Here is a 17,923-nt window from a genome sequence, read left to right as displayed (position 1 = left end):
GCAGTCGTGAAAAATCAGTCGCGTTGTTGTTGATTTTTTTTCTCCCATGTTTGTTCAAAAAGGTACAACGGACTAGGAAAACTCCACATACAAAAAAGGTAAAATCTGTTTTTCATGTTACACAAGATCTCATCTCCCAGTAAAGCAAAACTTGTAAGTGATGTTTATTGACAGCATGATTACAAAAGCGTGGTAAGGTAACCAATAAGTTGCTCTGGAAGTCTTTCGCACTTTTCCTCGCTTCCTACGGACTGTGACATTTCCTCTTGATGACAATTTCCAGTGTGTAAAATGAAAGGGGTTCTCTTGCCCTCGCTTCCGAAACTGAGCAGTTTTAAAGTTAGACTAAAGTCAGCACTGGATGTCAGATGAGTCAGAGTACGCAGAGCTCAACTGCTCTAAGTTTCAAAATGTTCCGTTTGTCCCAATCAATGCACATTAATTTCAACCACAAAAAATGGAATGTTTTGCCAGGCAGTGATATTAAATACTGCTCTGTTTTGTATACCCACTTATAATGAACCATGTCACATTTATTTATTCATCATTATTGCTTTTGGCCTTTGTCTTCTGTATAGCTTTGTCCAGCCTTCAAAAGTCTACTAAAAGCTATGACTGGAGAGAACATCACAAGCCTGCTTCTCTCAGTGGGACTGCCCCAGTTTAGACTGCAGTGTGTTGAGAAGATCCCTCGTATCCAAGCCTTGGAGTGAGACCGGAAAACAAGACCAGCTTTAACTTGAAGTGGACAGTTCATTTACGCAATATCTGGCTTCAGATAATGAAAGGCACCTGCAAAAAAGCAAAAGAAGCTTTTTAAGTCATGCTGTGACAACCTCACAGCATGGGGCCATGCCAACTACAGGTTGACATTGTCATATTTAATACTGATATATCAAAGGAAAGGGACTAATATTTTTATTCCTAGGACAAGTTTGACAAAACTCTTATGTATCTGGGATTATATACTGTAATGATTCTTGAGCTGACCTCATTAAGAACATGTGTTTCTAATAGCAGAATGCCAGTGGTTATTTCATTTTGGACAACCCTTATGTTTTACCTAATGGCAATCAGGTTTCATGTCTCAACAATTAATAACATCAAGATGTTGTTGACATCACTTAAGAAAATAATTATGCAGCAGAAATCTTGCTCAAACAATCAGCTATCTCACCAGTGCACTCCGCTCAGCTTTGGAGAGAAGTAGTAGTCAGCCATTGGGATCTCTGCTCATAATTCCCTTTGTTACAGGCAGAAAATGCAGCCTGCTGATAAACGAGTACAATATTGCACTTTGCAGTGCAAACGTCCAATACTCACTTTGTCCGTACTGTCCGTACTGGTAGCCTGGGACAGGGTCCATGCTGTAACCTGTGGTGCTGTAGGTCGGCGGGCAGTAGGACTGGGATGTAGGCAGGCTGTCTAAACTCTTCATATGATCTAGCCGCTGGCTGCAGCTGGCCGAGACAGTGGTGGTGGGCTCCAGGCCCCCGGTTAAAGGGGACAGGGCATAATCAGTTTGGGGCTGGTGAGGCACACCACCGTGGTTAGTCAGGAGTCCCATTACCTAAAATGAAAGGTCGAATCATAGAAAGAGTTAAAATATGTGAAGAACTGTATCTCTTACAGAGCCACAGGACTTCTCAAGTCTATCATTTGATTTCCTAAAGTTGGTATTCAAACTGTGCTTTGAGTATCTAATCCAAAGAGGAAGTGGAATTTGGTTGCATCATCCACCAAAATAAAAAACTGATGGCTAACAACCAATAAAAAGTGATACCAAGGGCAAATAAGGAAAAATAACTTTAAAAACTTTTATGATTTTAGTCTGATCCTCCCATGCCCCAGCTGGGATCTCTGCAGATGTTTATTCCTCGAGGACTCAATTAGAAGAAAATAAGAAGCAAATAGTGGCGTTTTAGCCATGCTGTCCTGCATGATCTATAAACACAAAAAAGCTGGGAAAAAGCTCACGATTTTTTTTTTTTTTCCCTAATATAGCAGTCATTTCAATGAAATTAATTTGGAGAGGATCACAGCAACGCTACTGACGGAAGTAACAAAGAACCCCAGGACCCAGAACAACATGAATATGTAGGGAAGGGTTAGAGCAGCCGTAACTCCTGCTGCTGCATGCCCTGTGTGCTGGCCTGGGGAAAAATGAACGTGAAAGACTAAAGTGCTGGTCATAACACCAGTTCTCAACTTCATCCGCTGAGTTAGAGGACCCAACAGAAATGGTCAGACATTCCAGACTGGCTTCAAGTTGACTGTGACTCCCTTAATAAGCTGCTTGTACACAAACAGTGATGAAACCAGGAGTCAAGATTAGTTGCAAAGAGATTACAGGAAAATACGTGCCTGTCCCTATAAAACCCCAGCCCTCTAGGCCATAATTTCCAGTAGAAAAGCAAAAAAAATTTCAAACACACCTGTGCCTCCAAGCAGGAGTGGAGGAAGCTACAGTGATAAGGTATCGTTGCACAAAAATCCCTTGCACTACAGGTTGCTGTGCATTTCCTTTCCCGGCACATCTCTAGTAGGTTTTGAAAATAAGTACTACTGAGAAAACTGCTTCCTTCTGCTGAAATTACTTGCACTTCAGGGCCTGAGAAAAAGTCTGCCGCTTATAACGGATGGATGATGTACAGCTTCTGCCAAAACAGCATATTCTGATAATTTACAGGTTGTTCTTCCTCCAAAAAGGCATTACAAATATCTGACATATGCTATTTGCTAATAATAATTTTGCTTTACTGCACTTTTTATCATAAACTACAAAGAAGTTACTAAAATTGGAGTCTATTTTATAAAGAATAAATCTATGCTCATATGAACATGTCTGGCTTCTGAAGCTCTGATGCTCCTTCGTGAATTATATTTATTTTCCATCGCAAAAGAAAAGGGATTATTATTGAAGGGAGCTTGTGGTCCCAGCTCTGAGTTTTGTTTGTTTTTTAATAAATAAATGAAACAAGCCCCAGGGATCGTGATTTAAGTAGGAAGGAAGACCTATCCAGGTCTTACACGTCTGATAAGGAAAAGAGCAAGAGGCACAAGCAGAGTACTTCAAAAAGAGACACCCCAACACCTGCATCAAGAACACAAAACATTTCTGCATCAGATGCACCCAAGACATCTCACCAGAAAAGAAAAAAAAAAAGACTAAGAAGTTCAATTACTACGTACAGCACTAGAATGTTCATTTCTGTTTCACTAAGCAGAACAACAAGAGTTTAACGGATGGTACTTTCTGAATGTTTCACAAACTGAAGTATTCATGCAAAAAGAAGTGTCAAAATATATCCAAAGACTTCATTTAGATACTGAAATCTTATAATTTTTAAGTTAAAAACACAAAAGAAGAATTTGGATTCAGGCTATAGGATATTTTCTATTTAATTCAAATAATCTCTGCAATGCACAAAACCTATTAAAAGAATTTGAGGTTAACATAAAACAATTTTAAAAATTTCTGGAATCACCACAGATTGAAAAAATCATGTTATTTACACAGCAACCTGCACAGCATTTTGTCCCCAAACCCCCTAAAAGCTGTAATAACTGGGCTCTCAACTTTTTCTTCTAAAAACTGATTCCTGAAAAGTACTAAAATAATCTTTGGAAATTTTAATAAGTTTTTCTACTTGAGGAATTGCAAATATTTTTCTTGTACCTTTAAAAAATTATTTGGTCCTGAAAATCTAACGTGCTTAATGCCATTGCATCAGCAGGATACCATACTAGAAGGTACGTTCATTTAGGTTATAGTAATCCTTGTCCTTTAAAATTAACACTAACAGAGTTAAAAGAAGAGAAAGATCCACAAAAAAAAAAACATAGCTTAACTTAAATATTTACACTGAAAATTACTACTGTGGAAAATATTTATGTTGGCTCAAGTATCATGGTTTTGACTACAGTTTAAAACCCACATAGTTTACCAGGAATCTGAAATAAGTGCGCAGTCCTTTCCATTCCCGCGCAGCACCTATGTGACACCAATATTTACGGGGCTTTACCACCTTCTGTTCCGAGTTCCAGAGCAGGGAGAAGGGGCTGGGCTCGCACCGCCCTGGCAGCCCCGCTGGAGTCCCCATGGCAGTCTTCTCTACCTGAGCCCTCTCACATCACACGCTCTCTCAACCTGGGCTTTTAGGATCAATTGCTGAGTTGGGCAAATAGCTTTTTTTTACCAACTAAACGTTTTTCCTGTTTGATATTTTCAATAGAATAGAGCCCAAGACAACATTATATGGACTTTGCCAGCAAAAAACCTGTGAACTCAAAAACTTTGGGATTGGAAGTTATTTTAGAGTTCGAGACTAGCCTTGAAATTTAAACCTGGATCCCAACTTGGTCTCAAATGCCACTCAAATTTCAGTAGCATCTATATTTGGATGGAGACTTATCTTCTCTGACAAACTAAAATTAGCATTTGATGAGATTTACTTTAAAAAATTTAAATTAATCAGATAATACAAGTCTTTAGGCATCTTTTTATTAAGCACACGTGCACCCAATAGACACTTTGGAGCAGAACTGACACAGCTCTTTGTCTTTGAGGTGGAGGAAACTGAAGTCTGAACAGTAACCATCTTTTCAGAAATATCTTCTTCAGAGGCCTTCAGAATCATCCTGCAGTTGATTAGTATCTAAATAATTAGATTTTTGGTCACGTCTGTTTTGAAAGCTATAAGGGAAGTAGCCTCAGGGCAGAAGTCTTTCGTAGGGTATGTGCCATGACCTTATCACCCATACAAGGAGTTACAGGAAGGGCATAGCTGACTTTCACCTAATCAATTAGAAAGCCATTAATGGGCCACGTCTGCAAGATGCTCGGCACCCTCAGCTTAGTGGTGCACAAGAGACACACGAAGATCTGGATTCTGCAACTCGGATCTTCTGCTGGTGTCAAACAGTATAGTTCTACATAGGTAAACAGATCTGACTTTTTTTTTTCAATCATTAAAGAAGAAAATAAATTTATTCAATGCATATACCATCCAAATTACTGGAAAATATGTACTTCCCTTTTAATTACTTTGGGAAAGCCCAAGTAGTAATTGTCAGCCTCGCTGATCTGGATCCCAAAGAAGTTGAAAGAAAAATCAAGGGCTGATCTAACACCTCGAACCAAATACTGCTGTAACTGTTCAATTTATTTTAGTAAAGAACACCTATATATAAAAAAAAATAAAATAATCAGGCTGTATGTTTTTTGACTACAATCTGTTTTGTTCTCATTTTTTTAAAAAACACACGCAGAAGTGTTGACACATAGCCTTTAAGCTTATCTAATAAAATACAGGACATATAATTGATTACATAGTTCTATTAGAAAACAAAGGTGCAATTAGGAATAAGCAAAGAGAAGACAGTGAACTGCAACAACCAAACTCTACAGAAAAGTTTTCAGAGAACACCTCCCAAGCAATCCAAAATATTCATTAGGACAAATCCCTTGCTGGTGGGGTCAGCACAGCATCACTAGCTGAGGATGTGATCCAGAAAGAGAAATTGAATAATGAAAGCCTTAAAGACCATGTACGCAGCATCTGCTCCATTATCAGCTATTAGAAAATATTCCTGTTATTGACAAAATAAAGGTCATTAAACTGAGAAAAAGCTTATTCTATTTAAACGAAGTGTTATGCCTGTTAATGCAGTTGGTATTTTAAGATGTAGGACCTACCATAGGCACAATAAAATTCTCATATGTTTTAATTCATTTACGCATGCCTGCATTTAATATGCTTTGTGACCATGTCTGCAATTAATATGATTTATGAGAAAAGAACATGTGCAATATTTTTTTGGTACAGTGATACGTTTTTTTCCCCTCCTGTGAATGAAAGATTTAATGAAACAGCTCAAGGAAAATTGTTGGCAGTTAACGTATTAAGTTGAACTGACAGAATCATGAGTAAACTTTAGTGGAGTTAATGATATCCTCTTATCTGACCCTGACACATTTGCAGCATGTAATTTACAGAAGCTCTGTCCAGGGAATCTTGACAAATGCTCCTAACGATGTCAGGGCAATGTTCCATTCTAATGTAAAACAGATGTGGGTCAGATACCCTCATTCATCACTAACACTGAAAATTTCAAACTCTTTCTGAGATGAATGGCATTACCTGCTGTTAACTCTTCACACTGTAGAAAAATCTCTCAAAAACAAAATATTGCATAAGCAAGAATGAAAAAAGGGTGGTTCTAATGCATTAGAATAAGAGATTTTAGAAGATTAATTAAATTAGCTCCATGGATCTATACCTACAGGATCCTAGAACCCTGTTGCTGATACATTTTTTATATATGAATATTTCTGCCAAATATATGAAGAAACCTAAAAGAGAGCATTTTCATGCCGAATGGCAAGCACTGGGAACCACATACTTGGTTAATGAAAATAGGAGCAAATACACTGACTCTGAACATCTGATGATCTGACCTTCTGCATGCTCATATAAATGAGACCTCATACTGATTTCACACCACTAGACATCAGTGGTAGCTACACTGAAATTAGAGAAGGTGCACTGGTGTACATTTAGGGTAATTAAGAGGATAACTTGATACTTCATGAATTATATTTTTATCTACAGAAGATTACTAATGTTCACAACAGTATCACAGTCTGTCACTGAACTTGTGTCTTTTTTCAGGTGCTAGATCAGGGAGTCACAGGGCTACATAACGTTATCAAAATAAGTCAAATAGAAGCTAATTATCAAGCTCCTGGTTGTACGGAAAAGCTTAAAAAAATGTTAAGACAACCAAAAAAGTAAAACACCTCAAAGAGGAACATATACTCACAATTTATATATATATAAATATATATATATGAATACCTAAGTGCATATATATAAAATTAAATATCTCAAAACTTTTTCAGGCAGTCTCAGAGACTATAGACTCGTGACTTCAAATGCTTAAATATGGCAATATTACATACAACAATTGATAACAAGCCCGAATTTGAGATTACATTGCTCTCTGCCTGCAAACACTTCTCCTCCCACCTCCTACTCAACCCAAAACACAAAAGGAGGATTCTGGCCACCATGAAAACCACCCCAGCTGTCTCTACCTGGGCTTTCAGACACCTTTCCCTCTGCAACTGGGGTACACAGGTTTGTTCCCTCTGAAAGCAAAACAAACAAAAATTACATATTTTTTTTAATTCCAACAGTACTCAATTTTTTTTGCTGGTGGATGTCCAGGGGGTGGGATCCACAAACCTTTCCCAGGACTCTCACCAAAGTTAGCGTTTGGCCCTACAACAGCAGCTATTGCATGATTTACACCTACATGGCTGGATTGACCAGCAGGAAATTGCTACAAAATCCTAGCCATGAAGGTAAAAGCAGTAAGTGATCCATAAACGTGGGGGAAAAAAATATAATGGACAAGCATAACTGGAGGAAGCCAACCACTTAGGAAGGATTAATTCATGAGACTCCCATTAATGTACATGCCAGCGCCTCGAATCTAAACAGCACTGGGGAAAAACAAGTATTTTGCTCTTTTGACTAGGGGAAGCCGCTTTGTATTCTGACTCAGCACTCAGCTTTCTTTTATAAGAAAATTATTACTATTACTGGTGGCCCAGCAAAATATCAAGATAGAACGGTTATCTCTAGAGACGTAGGAAGTTTTGAAAGAAACTGAGCCCAAGATGGATACATGGCTGGCTTTCTAGAGTGACTTTCCTGAGGATGAAATTCTGCTCTTTCTGATCCCACAGTAATATATGCTTTTCACTGAATCATGCCATGGTATTTTCAGTACCTTTCTTTGGAAATCTAAAATATAGAGGATAATTAAGGACTCAAGTGAGCCATCTGTGATTACTCATGACAAAGCCCTCATTCATGTACCAGTCCTTAATTGAATAAATATGCAAGTATGCAGATTCCTGTTGATATTTCTATTTTGCAAATTCATTAAAGAATTAGAAGTTCACCAATGCATACCATTCATATGCTCTATAAAGGGTTGACTCATACTTTCCCTTAACAAGTGGTTCAAATTGAACTTTTATGTGTAGCAAAAGCAAAAATTTATTTTAAGGGCTGCAGTGATGCTGAATATTCAGCCTGCATATATTCTAAATGGTACAAATTATTATGGAGGAAGATAAGTCAGTTTTGAGAGCAATATCATTAAAAAAGGGTTAAGAAAACCAAGAAACTGATGTTTTACATAAATTATGACATTTTACCATTACATTTCTGTATTTAAGATATCTATATTTTTTATTGTATTTATAAACATTTATTGTCATGAAGTTACAATACAATTGGCTTAAATTTCCAGAAAAGTCCAGGGATTTTCGTATCTCCACATAAGATTTCAGAGCTGTAAGACACCACCCCTGTTTTGAAGGCTGAAGCTCCACCCACTCACCCCAACTTTTCTGGCATGGTGGGGGTGGAGGTGGAAATAGGCCCAGAGAGAGAACTTAAAGTGGATATTCAAAATGTAAGGTCATCTGTTTATTGTTCTTGTTATCTTTATATATATATTCCATATAAATATATATTTATAGTATTTTAAACATTACAGTGTTTACAAAACAAATAATGAATGTTATTATTCTTGCATAATAACAATTACGAAAGTATTGGATCCCATTTATTTGTACCCACTCCAGAAACAGAAATAAACAATCCCATTGGCTGAACTTTTTTTTTTAATTAAAAAACATCAAAACAAAAACTCGTGCTCATGAAAATGGTATCATGTGAATTAACTTTCTTCCTCACAAAGATATCCCTGACCTCTGTGTCTCATGTTCTTGGGTCATTAAGCGAAGAGCTCTCAAAGCCAAGATCATTGTGACAAAGATCATGAGCTTCTCACTGGTGTGGGACTTGGATCCAAATGAAATGTTTCTGTGGCAACCAGATGGACAGTAATTAAACAGAAGGTATAGGGAAAAGTATAATAATTTAATAGTTGCACTTTTTTCCCCTCTTAAAGATGAGGAAATGCAAGTTTTTATCCACTGGTTCCTGTGTTTCCCTTAAAAATTGAGTTAACAAGACAATATGAACATATCTAACCGATTCGACAGCTGACATCAGATCCATACTTCAGGTTAATGAAAACCAAGTGCTCTCAAAGACTTAGAAGAATCCAATTGCCTAAGATCTATCTCACCAAAAAGAGTTACAGGATAATTCTTAAACTCAGGTAGCGAAATGTTTTGACAGTAGAAGAAAGAAACCTTAAAACAGCTTGCATCTTTACTACTGTTCATGGAAAAGTTTGGAATTTTCTTATCATGATTATTCATGAGCTCCAGGTATTGGCATGAGAACTGCGACTTTGTTAAAGAATGTTATGGCCTTCTACACAACCATTCAACATTCAATCCACTTTGCATTTTGAAACTGCAGTTTTTAAAGCTACTGGTTTGACTCAGTTATGGGAGGGAAGATGATGAGGAAAAAGTAGAGCTCAGAAGTTTTCTAGAGGGCAAGGAAAAAAAAAATATGTCCAGCAGGAGACAGGTTACACACATTTGTTCTTTTTCCAGTAAAAACACTGCAGTACTATTTAAGTCTGGGTATCCTACAGGTTAAATACAGGAAGCAAGTGGCCTCGTGGGCAGCAATGCAAGTAGAATATTGCTGCTCCTCCTGAATTCATGAGCGGTCCAAACCAGCATGCTTAAAAACCAGCAAACTGCCTGAACCACCTGGTGTAAGGCAAACTCTGCTGCTTTGACATTAATAAAAAGCACATGACAAGGTCAAGGGATGCCCATGTACACCGGAAAAACCTTTTTCCTTATCTTAAATGAAACAGTTCAAAATATTGATATCCTGTCTTAAAAACAATCTGCTCTCTAGTAGGACCATACACCTGCAGTTGGAAGACAAAGGTTTTTGCAGTCGCTCTTCTGCTTTCCATGGGAGAACTGGCAATGACTGTTAATGCCGGGATCAGAAAGTGACATGCCAATTCAGAGGCACACTTAAGTCCTGTACACACATATTAACACATAGATATGCTACTCCCTAATAATTTTGAGTTAACAAACGTTTGTTAGAAGAAAATGCACTGAGCAACTGAAGCCTAATTTGAAAAGGAAATACAATATTCCCATAAATGTATGCATGAAAGCCAAGAAGCTGCATAATAGGCATAGAAAACATAAAAATATGCAATTTACATATATTACACACTAATAATCTCTGTCCTGACATTATATTTAAAGAGCTCTGGCTGAGATAGCGTGCTTGCAGTTTGGTTGCTTTTTCGTGAAATACAAACAAGGACACTCCTGGCTACCAGTTCCTCGAGGCATTAATCCCTGTCTTATTCCTGCAAAAGTCAACCCTTTGCAGGTCTGTAAGACAGAAGCTCTCTCACCACAGCCAGGTAGTAATGAGTAAACCAGATGGACAGGAGAAGAATCAGTCCTGTAAAGGAGATCTGCAGATTTTGCCTTGATGTTAAAACATGTGGCATCTTACCAAGGCGGGACTCCTTCTATTCTCTCATTCATTTAAACAAGCGCAACATCTTCCTTTCCCAGCCTGAAAAACAGGTATGTTATGGAGCCTTCTGCTTCCTAAAACTGACCAAAACATGAAGTCTTCTCTAACTTCCAAGTTCACCACTAACACGATGCAAATAAAATTACAGCACCCTAGCCATCTCTGCTTGTCCTCTGCCTTCACCCAGTGCTGGCCTTAAACAACATACTTGTCCATCATACTCAAGGGCAAAGTTAGAGAGGAAACACCCTGCATGGAAAATAAAGCTTCCCCGGGGGGTCTGCGTGTCAGACCCTCATTCAGAATAAATTGAAGTCAAAGGCGAAAAGGAGGTTTAAGTCTGGTAAGAATATGATACTGTGAATCTTAATATTAGATTTTGTTCTGCACATTCTGAGGGTGTTTTTTCTTAAATCACAAAAGATTATTTGGGCTTCAGACAAAGCTCCCCATCCCACTAAAGTCACCTTCAATGCGTGTAAATTCAGCTTTACACACAGTATGTCCGAAGAACTTGCCTGGGAGACAGACAGCGATGGGTGGAAACATTATGTTAATTGGTCGCACACCCAGATTTATTGTGGTCAAAAATCCACCAGCTACTAAAAGGACCCTCTCTCCTTCTCATCTAAATTCCACGCACACAGGCAGGACACTGCAACATGCCCACTCAGCAGGAAAACTCCTGTTTCTTTTTCTTCATGAAATCCCCAACACAGGTCTGGCTTTCAACTTTCTGGCCACCGCTTGGCAGCACCTGGGCGCCTGCGGGAAGAGTCCCAAGGAAGCGTGACAAGGGGATGCACTGTGACACACCCCACGACTAAGGGGCATTTCGCACACACTAACGTCACAACATACATGACTGACATCTGAGGCTCTTCTTTCAGGCATAAAGTACAATAACTCTTTCGCTAGAGTCCCGCAGCACATAATTTACATATTTGGGGCTGAATCACTTCCTTATGTAAACACAAAGCCTAGGTATGTCATTTTACACATACATACATTTTATACGTGTCTCTAAGTCATTGTTTAGGCCCCAAAACTCTTTTCGATAAGCTGTTGGTAACTGCGTGAATTTAGGGCTGGGTTGGTTGGTTGGTTGATGGAAAGACCTTTATCAGCCAGTGAAGGTAACAATTCAGTTGCCAAGAAGCTGTCCAAAATTTAAATGGATAGAAGTAATCTCCTGTATACATTCAGTGATGAACACAACATCAGGTTCTGAGTGACCAGCCTTCTCCTAAACCTGCTGGTAGAGGTACAGGACATGGCCACAAACTCCAAGTCCTGGGTTAGGAAAATGTTTCAAAAGTCTAAGAAAAAACAACACATAACAAAAGTTTCATAGCATAAAGACAGGGCTGGGTGTAAAGAAGCACAGTAACTGATTAAAGTCATCTAATCTACTCCGGGATCTCCTTTTGATTATATCGAACCTCAAATCAGCAAGACTGAAACCTGGCCTCACTTTTTTGTCCCACTTTGCCCAGACATCACAAGATTTCTTTACTGTTGCACTCCACTTCTGTGTCCCAGACAATAAAAGCTTTGTGAAAGGAAAAACAGATCACGTTTTCCATAGCCAGAACCAACACACATTTAAACTGACAGTAACAACTACTTTTGATGGATTAACGCTGAATCCCAGAGATACTTACGTCAAAATTGTGGAAGCCTTGCACACTACAAAGCTGGCCATTTAAAAAAAAAAATGAAGCAACTAATAGAATGTCACAGCTTTTGTTGGAGATTGCATTTAGAAATCACAATTCCTTAGAACAAAATTCATTCAAGTCTTGTTGGAAGTACATCCGTTTGTTTTTCTGTTGGTATTTTGTTCCTGAGGTTTCAAGCCATAAAGTTTTGTACCCCACTCTATGCTATAGGAATCTGTGAAACTTAATTACATTTACTGTTACAAAAAAGGGTTTATGAACTTTTGCCTTTGGGCAAAAATGTTTATTTCATTGCCTTTGTTATTCATTCTTTTCAACTCCAGTGCCTTTGAACTTTTCAGCTGCACAGAGTTATCACCGTTGCACAGGAACCAGGAACTGTACTCCCGAGATGCAAACCACAAGTCGAAGAAAACGAAGGAGGCAAAGATATACGAGTCGTTATTTTGGCCACCCTTTGTGCCATTAAAATCTCATTTTCTGCCTATTAGAATGCCCTCTCCCTGCTTAGGCAGTGGTGATAGTCAGTGATTAGTGTGTAATTGAGTATAATTGTCTTTTCACTTTTCATTTGTGTCATTCTGAGCTTCTCTCTGTTTTTCTAACCACTGAGAGGAAAAAAGGGTAGAAAGAAGATAAAGCTGTTAAAACTCTCACTTTCAGCCCTGAAGAGATTCCTGATTGTAATTATAGATTGCATCCTCTTTGTAACTTCTCAGAATTTAGTGGACATCTCTTTCCAAGCACCTGGGCAAAGCTCTCGTTAATAAAATAAACTACCATCTATTCAAGCTTTAACTAATAATGTCAGCTTCAGACAGATGCCGCGTGTAGGAAAATTCAGCCAACCTTTTGACACTCAATTACCAAGGCAATTTATTAACATGATTTCCTAAAAAGAGCTCATGCAAATTAGAAAAACAATTATGGTATTCATGCATTAATATATTGCCAAAGAGCAGTAATACTCCTAATTTATGTATTTATAACTCGATTATAGCTCATCTCATTGCACACTGCTCAGCCCTTGGAACTCTTCTCATATAACTTGCCTGTAATTTTCCTCGACCATTTGGTAAAATCTTGGTAAGGTTATCTTAAAGAGATATTTTATTCATAGAAAAACTACATGATCTATTTTCTGTACCTAGCCACTGATCTTCAGGAAAATAGCAGTACATAACAAACGCTCGACAACTGAATGTAAACACGAAACCTGCATGATTACATTATAAATCACTTGAAATTAAATATAAGCTATGACTCTTGATTCAGGCAGTAGAAGGAAAAAAATAAAAAAAAAGAAGGAAACTAGCAAACTGAAATCATGTGGCTTGTATAAAGAATACATTATGGTTTAAATTTGGCAATTCATTATACTGTGGCCTGAGGGAATAGACTCTTTGGTTCTGGTATACAGCAAATCCTCTGTCTGAAAACACAGGACTGACCTGAGGTGAAAGGCCATTGCCAATGGCAGGGTTCATGGGATTTGAGGGCCCGGACGGAGGCACAAAGCTGTCTGTATAGCTGGAAAATCCATGCCTGGTGCTGGGTAGGCAATAGGCAGAGCTGCTCTCTGGATTCGAAGGGAGGCTGCTTTGGTGTACAGTGCTCGGAGGAAGAGGCTGAGGTCTATGGACGGTACTGCTCGGATCAGACACAGCTAGAAGCAAAAGAAACATGTTGATACGTTTTCCTCCTTTTTTTCTGGCATAATAAGTTCATTATGTGAAGCTCAACTTGACAGAATTGGATCAGGACCTGCATCTAAGTACTGGTTAAATAGAAAGGTTAGATCTTTAATATTGCTAGATATTTAACTGGCTGGTAAGATGACAGAAATTCTTACACAGACTGTAAAAATCATAACAACAGACACATACAGTTTTCAATCCTTAGTGGGCACATATGATTCAGAATTGATACAGCAATAGTTTTTAGAGACAGATAGATAGATATACACGCATATATATATAAAAAATAAAGGCAAAGCTTTATTTGCTTACAAGACTGGAAACAGGCTTTGCCTCCTGGTCACAGCATAGAAATCCTGCCGTGATTTGTAGAGAACCTAGCAATGGATGAGAGAAGCCCTGGGCTTTGAAAAAGTCCCTTAATTAGAACACCCACTAACAGTTAAGATCCAAATCTCAAAGAAGGAGCAAGAAGAGTACAGGAACTTGTTTTATAAAGTCTGTCCTGTAAGGCTTTTCTTTAACAGTAAAATCTAGTGTAGCCTAGATTTGAGGCTGTGTTCCCCTCGCAAAATCCAGCAAAGTTCACAGAATTTCTGATAACATTAAGACAAATTTTTCCCATACTGAGACTTGCTACTACCTGATGTGAAAAAAGATGGCCTGAATAGCTGTTTTTTCCACCATCAGATAAATATTCAGAGTACTTACAGAAGTTTCCAGTGCACTATCATCGAAAGCAACGATAAAGACAGAATGCAACTGCTGCCTCCCTCCCTGCCACGCCGAGCACTCAGCAAAGGAGACCAATGCAACAGAAGGGTAGGGAAGTGTGTACGTTGTTTTACCAATGCTGCACCTTGGCCATGCAGGAGGCTATTATTTCTCTAGCTAGCACCCTTCACGTGCAACCAGCCCTTTCTCGCAGCAAAACAAACCCGCGTTCTTACATACTTAAAATATGCAGGCTTGCAAGGTCCTCACTGACTCAGGCCCTAAATTAGCCAACATCCCTTTTTCTACTTTAGAGAAGAAAATATTTCTACAGTGTATCAACACAGAAACCCCCCCAATAACACCTTTTTAACCAAGTACCTGTTGGCTACTGTACCTTGCGGTATGGAGGTGGGTTGATAAGAGGGCTCAGAGAGCTGATACGTCGGCAAAGTTGGCATGGCACTGGGTGGAAATCCTCCTGGGATCAGATGGTTGAAAGCCATCAGTTGATTGGCTCCTGCCTGTTTCCTCCATCTAGCGCGACGGTTACTAAACCAGACCTACAAATGTTTTAATTAGGCACATTTGATTTTTGTACATTTAATATGGGTGCATCAGAAATAATGGCATCGTATTTCAAATGCATTCAGTGTCGGAGAAGAGAGATACAAAAGGTGCACACTGCGCTCAGAGCTCCAAGACAAAAAAGGAGTCCTCGGCACACACTTCCATGGTTCAACAGACAGGACACAGGAATCTCAAACCCTAGTTTCCTCTCAGACACAGCCTCTCCCAAGAAACAAGCTGACTAATGCTTTCAAGCCTTAGTGCTTTTAATAGCTATCAATCACTATCCTTATTGTGCCGGATTTAATGAGAAAGGGAAAACATTCCTCCATTTGATCTGAGTGCCAGCCAAAGCTCTTTGGTCTGGATTGGATTGTCTTTGTATTTAACTTGCTGACAAGTTAGAGGCATCACTTAATGCACTGTTGGAAGGTGCTCGTACTTATATATTGAGATACTCTATTGCCCTAATGATCTACAGAACCTTAAGCTTTTAATTTGAACAATGCAAGCCCCGTGTACAAAACACACAAATCCCTCTCAGCAAATTTTCACTTATTCACATATGTACAAAACATCGCTTAATAAACTTGACATTAAAAGTAGATCAGCATTTCAGAACCGCTTTGAAATCTGTTCCCAGGACAGGGTACCAAACAGATGGGGTTTGGATTAGTGGGACATTTTAGCTATAAATCTGCTTTCCTTCATGTTATTCTCAGTTCACATTTTAAGTTTTCCAAGTCTTGGATGGCTCTTATTGCCATCCAAGGAAAAGGCAAGACTTCACAAATTCAGACATAATAAGAGTCACAAAACATCTAGGTTAATATTGACATTATAGAGATTACACATGCCACAAATTGGAAGGGCAACCAGCCACAGCAGAGGTGCCTGGACCAGCGTGCATCCACACTGCCCTGCTGCAGGTTTAAAGCAACTTCTAGGTGACAGCGCTCAGGTCCATGACGTGGACCACTGCAGAAGAGAAAGGTTGGTCAAGATAAGGGAGGCTACACATGTTTGTAAACAAGAAAACAATTACTCAAAATTGTACACCCTGAAGCAGCTGCAACGATCATCTGTGGATGCTATCAATTAGACAAGTCCTTAACTGAGTGGTAGCATCTTACAAGGTACATCTGCATAGCCTGTAAGGCAGTCTGGCCTGAAAGCCACTGAGGCACGTTAGCTGATGAGCCACACATAGATGTATTTGTAAAAGTAAGCTGGGTCTCGGATCTGTCACCCTTCCTGCAAGCGGCCCATGCTGGCTTATGAGTCAGCCGTCACAGACTGGATTTGTCGGTGTAACATCATTTACAAACCGTGAGTGGCCCTTACATAAGAGTGTAACTACATTTTGGGCTGCAGTCTGGGCTTCTCCACTTGCTATTTCATAGCAGGAGTGGCAGGACTCACTGGACCATCTGGTTTCTGATGTGCACCATCTGTCACCATGTAGTTTGATCTGGCTTCATCTTCTCTTCAGAATGAGATGCTCAGTTCACACAGCTGCCTCCTCCTTTGGCCTCAACATCTAGTCCTCAGTTACACACCCCCACTCCAGCTTAAGATTTAGGACAGAGGGATAGATGGAGCCTCTGTTCTACCTCAGGAATCCCCCTCTTGTTTTTTTGCTGTACATACTAACCCTCCCTCAGCCTCCACACGAACCATTTCTGAAAGCACCTGGCAGGGACAAGGCACCAGGGTGGAGCTGTGAGACCTGCGATGAGCAATAGTTGAGAATGGGTCTAGATTCAGCAATATTTTTTACTTTCTCATCCCATAGACATCTATATTCTTTTTCACTTCTCTCCTTACCCTTTGCTTCCCTCACTGACATTTAAGTCTAAATTTCTTATTTCCTCCTCACAAACTCCTTCCACCTGCTTATGCCTCCCAAAGCCCACCAGTCTCACACTTCTACAGCAGTATCTTTTGAAGACGACCAAAGAGAAGGAAAAAGAGGCAAGACACGCTGCAGAGGGAGGAACAGGCTTTGCTAAAGAGCCAAAGAGCACTTAAGGAAGGATAGCAGAGGTCAGAGAAGGAGCAGAGAAGAGCAAATGCATCTTGTAATTAGCCTACATGGATCATTAACTATGGCTTTCTCCTTGGCACTCTCCCTTCTTCAGGTCAAGAGGGTTATCTGATGATCTTCAAATGCTTTGAGAACAGTAACTGAACTACACTACACGAGTGGATTTCACTGAGGAAAATGAGGTAACGAGATTTTGTTTCCTCTACAGATAAGCATTTGCCTTCAAGCCCTAGATCTTTATTAAAATTAGTCAGATCCCAAACTTTAATTCTATAGCAAGCGATTTGCATTAATGCCAAATTTTATGCTTTTATTTACAGATAGATTTTGGCTCATTTTATAAATTTGTATTTTTCCAAAACTACGTATTAAACATCTCTGTTATGTATGTTATCATGTTAATACATGTTATCATATGTACATACCATATGTGCATAGATATCATATGTACATATGCTAATACATATGTTAACATATGTATTAAACATCTCTGAAAGGGACACACTGAATGGCATCAAAAGTCTACAGCAGCCCTGCGATGAAGATACTTGCGCAGAGCTCTGTTGCCACCTGGAGCCCCGTTAAATTAAGCGGGACTCTGCAGGGATGCAGGAACCCGCCTGGGCTGTGCAGAAATAAGGCTGTATATGACCACCTCAGTCCCATGCGACTGGGACATGCTAAATGGGCGCT

General features: G+C 39.2%; 1 protein-coding gene across 3 annotated transcripts in view; it reads right to left on the bottom strand.

Moving 5' to 3' along the window:
* Nucleotides 1-314: 314 nt before the first annotated feature.
* The window catches only part of PAX3 (paired box 3), a gene marked incomplete at its 5' end in the record, with an annotated part of 80,851 nt that continues 63,242 nt past the window's right edge, over nt 315-17,923 (bottom strand). For all 3 annotated transcript variants that reach the window (XM_082487062.1, XM_082487063.1, XM_082487064.1), the window contains 4 exons: nt 315-792; nt 1,324-1,570; nt 13,654-13,868; nt 15,011-15,176. In XM_082487062.1, the coding sequence (XP_082343188.1) occupies nt 758-792; nt 1,324-1,570; nt 13,654-13,868; nt 15,011-15,176 (663 nt within the window). In that variant the 3' untranslated portion in view covers nt 315-757. The remainder of the gene's footprint in view (nt 793-1,323; nt 1,571-13,653; nt 13,869-15,010; nt 15,177-17,923) is intronic.

The sequence above is a fragment of the Vanellus vanellus genome, assembly GCF_965231255.1.
Source record: "Vanellus vanellus genome assembly, chromosome: 8".
Taxonomy (NCBI): domain Eukaryota; kingdom Metazoa; phylum Chordata; class Aves; order Charadriiformes; family Charadriidae; genus Vanellus; species Vanellus vanellus.
This window is presented reverse-complemented; position numbering and strand designations above follow the sequence as displayed.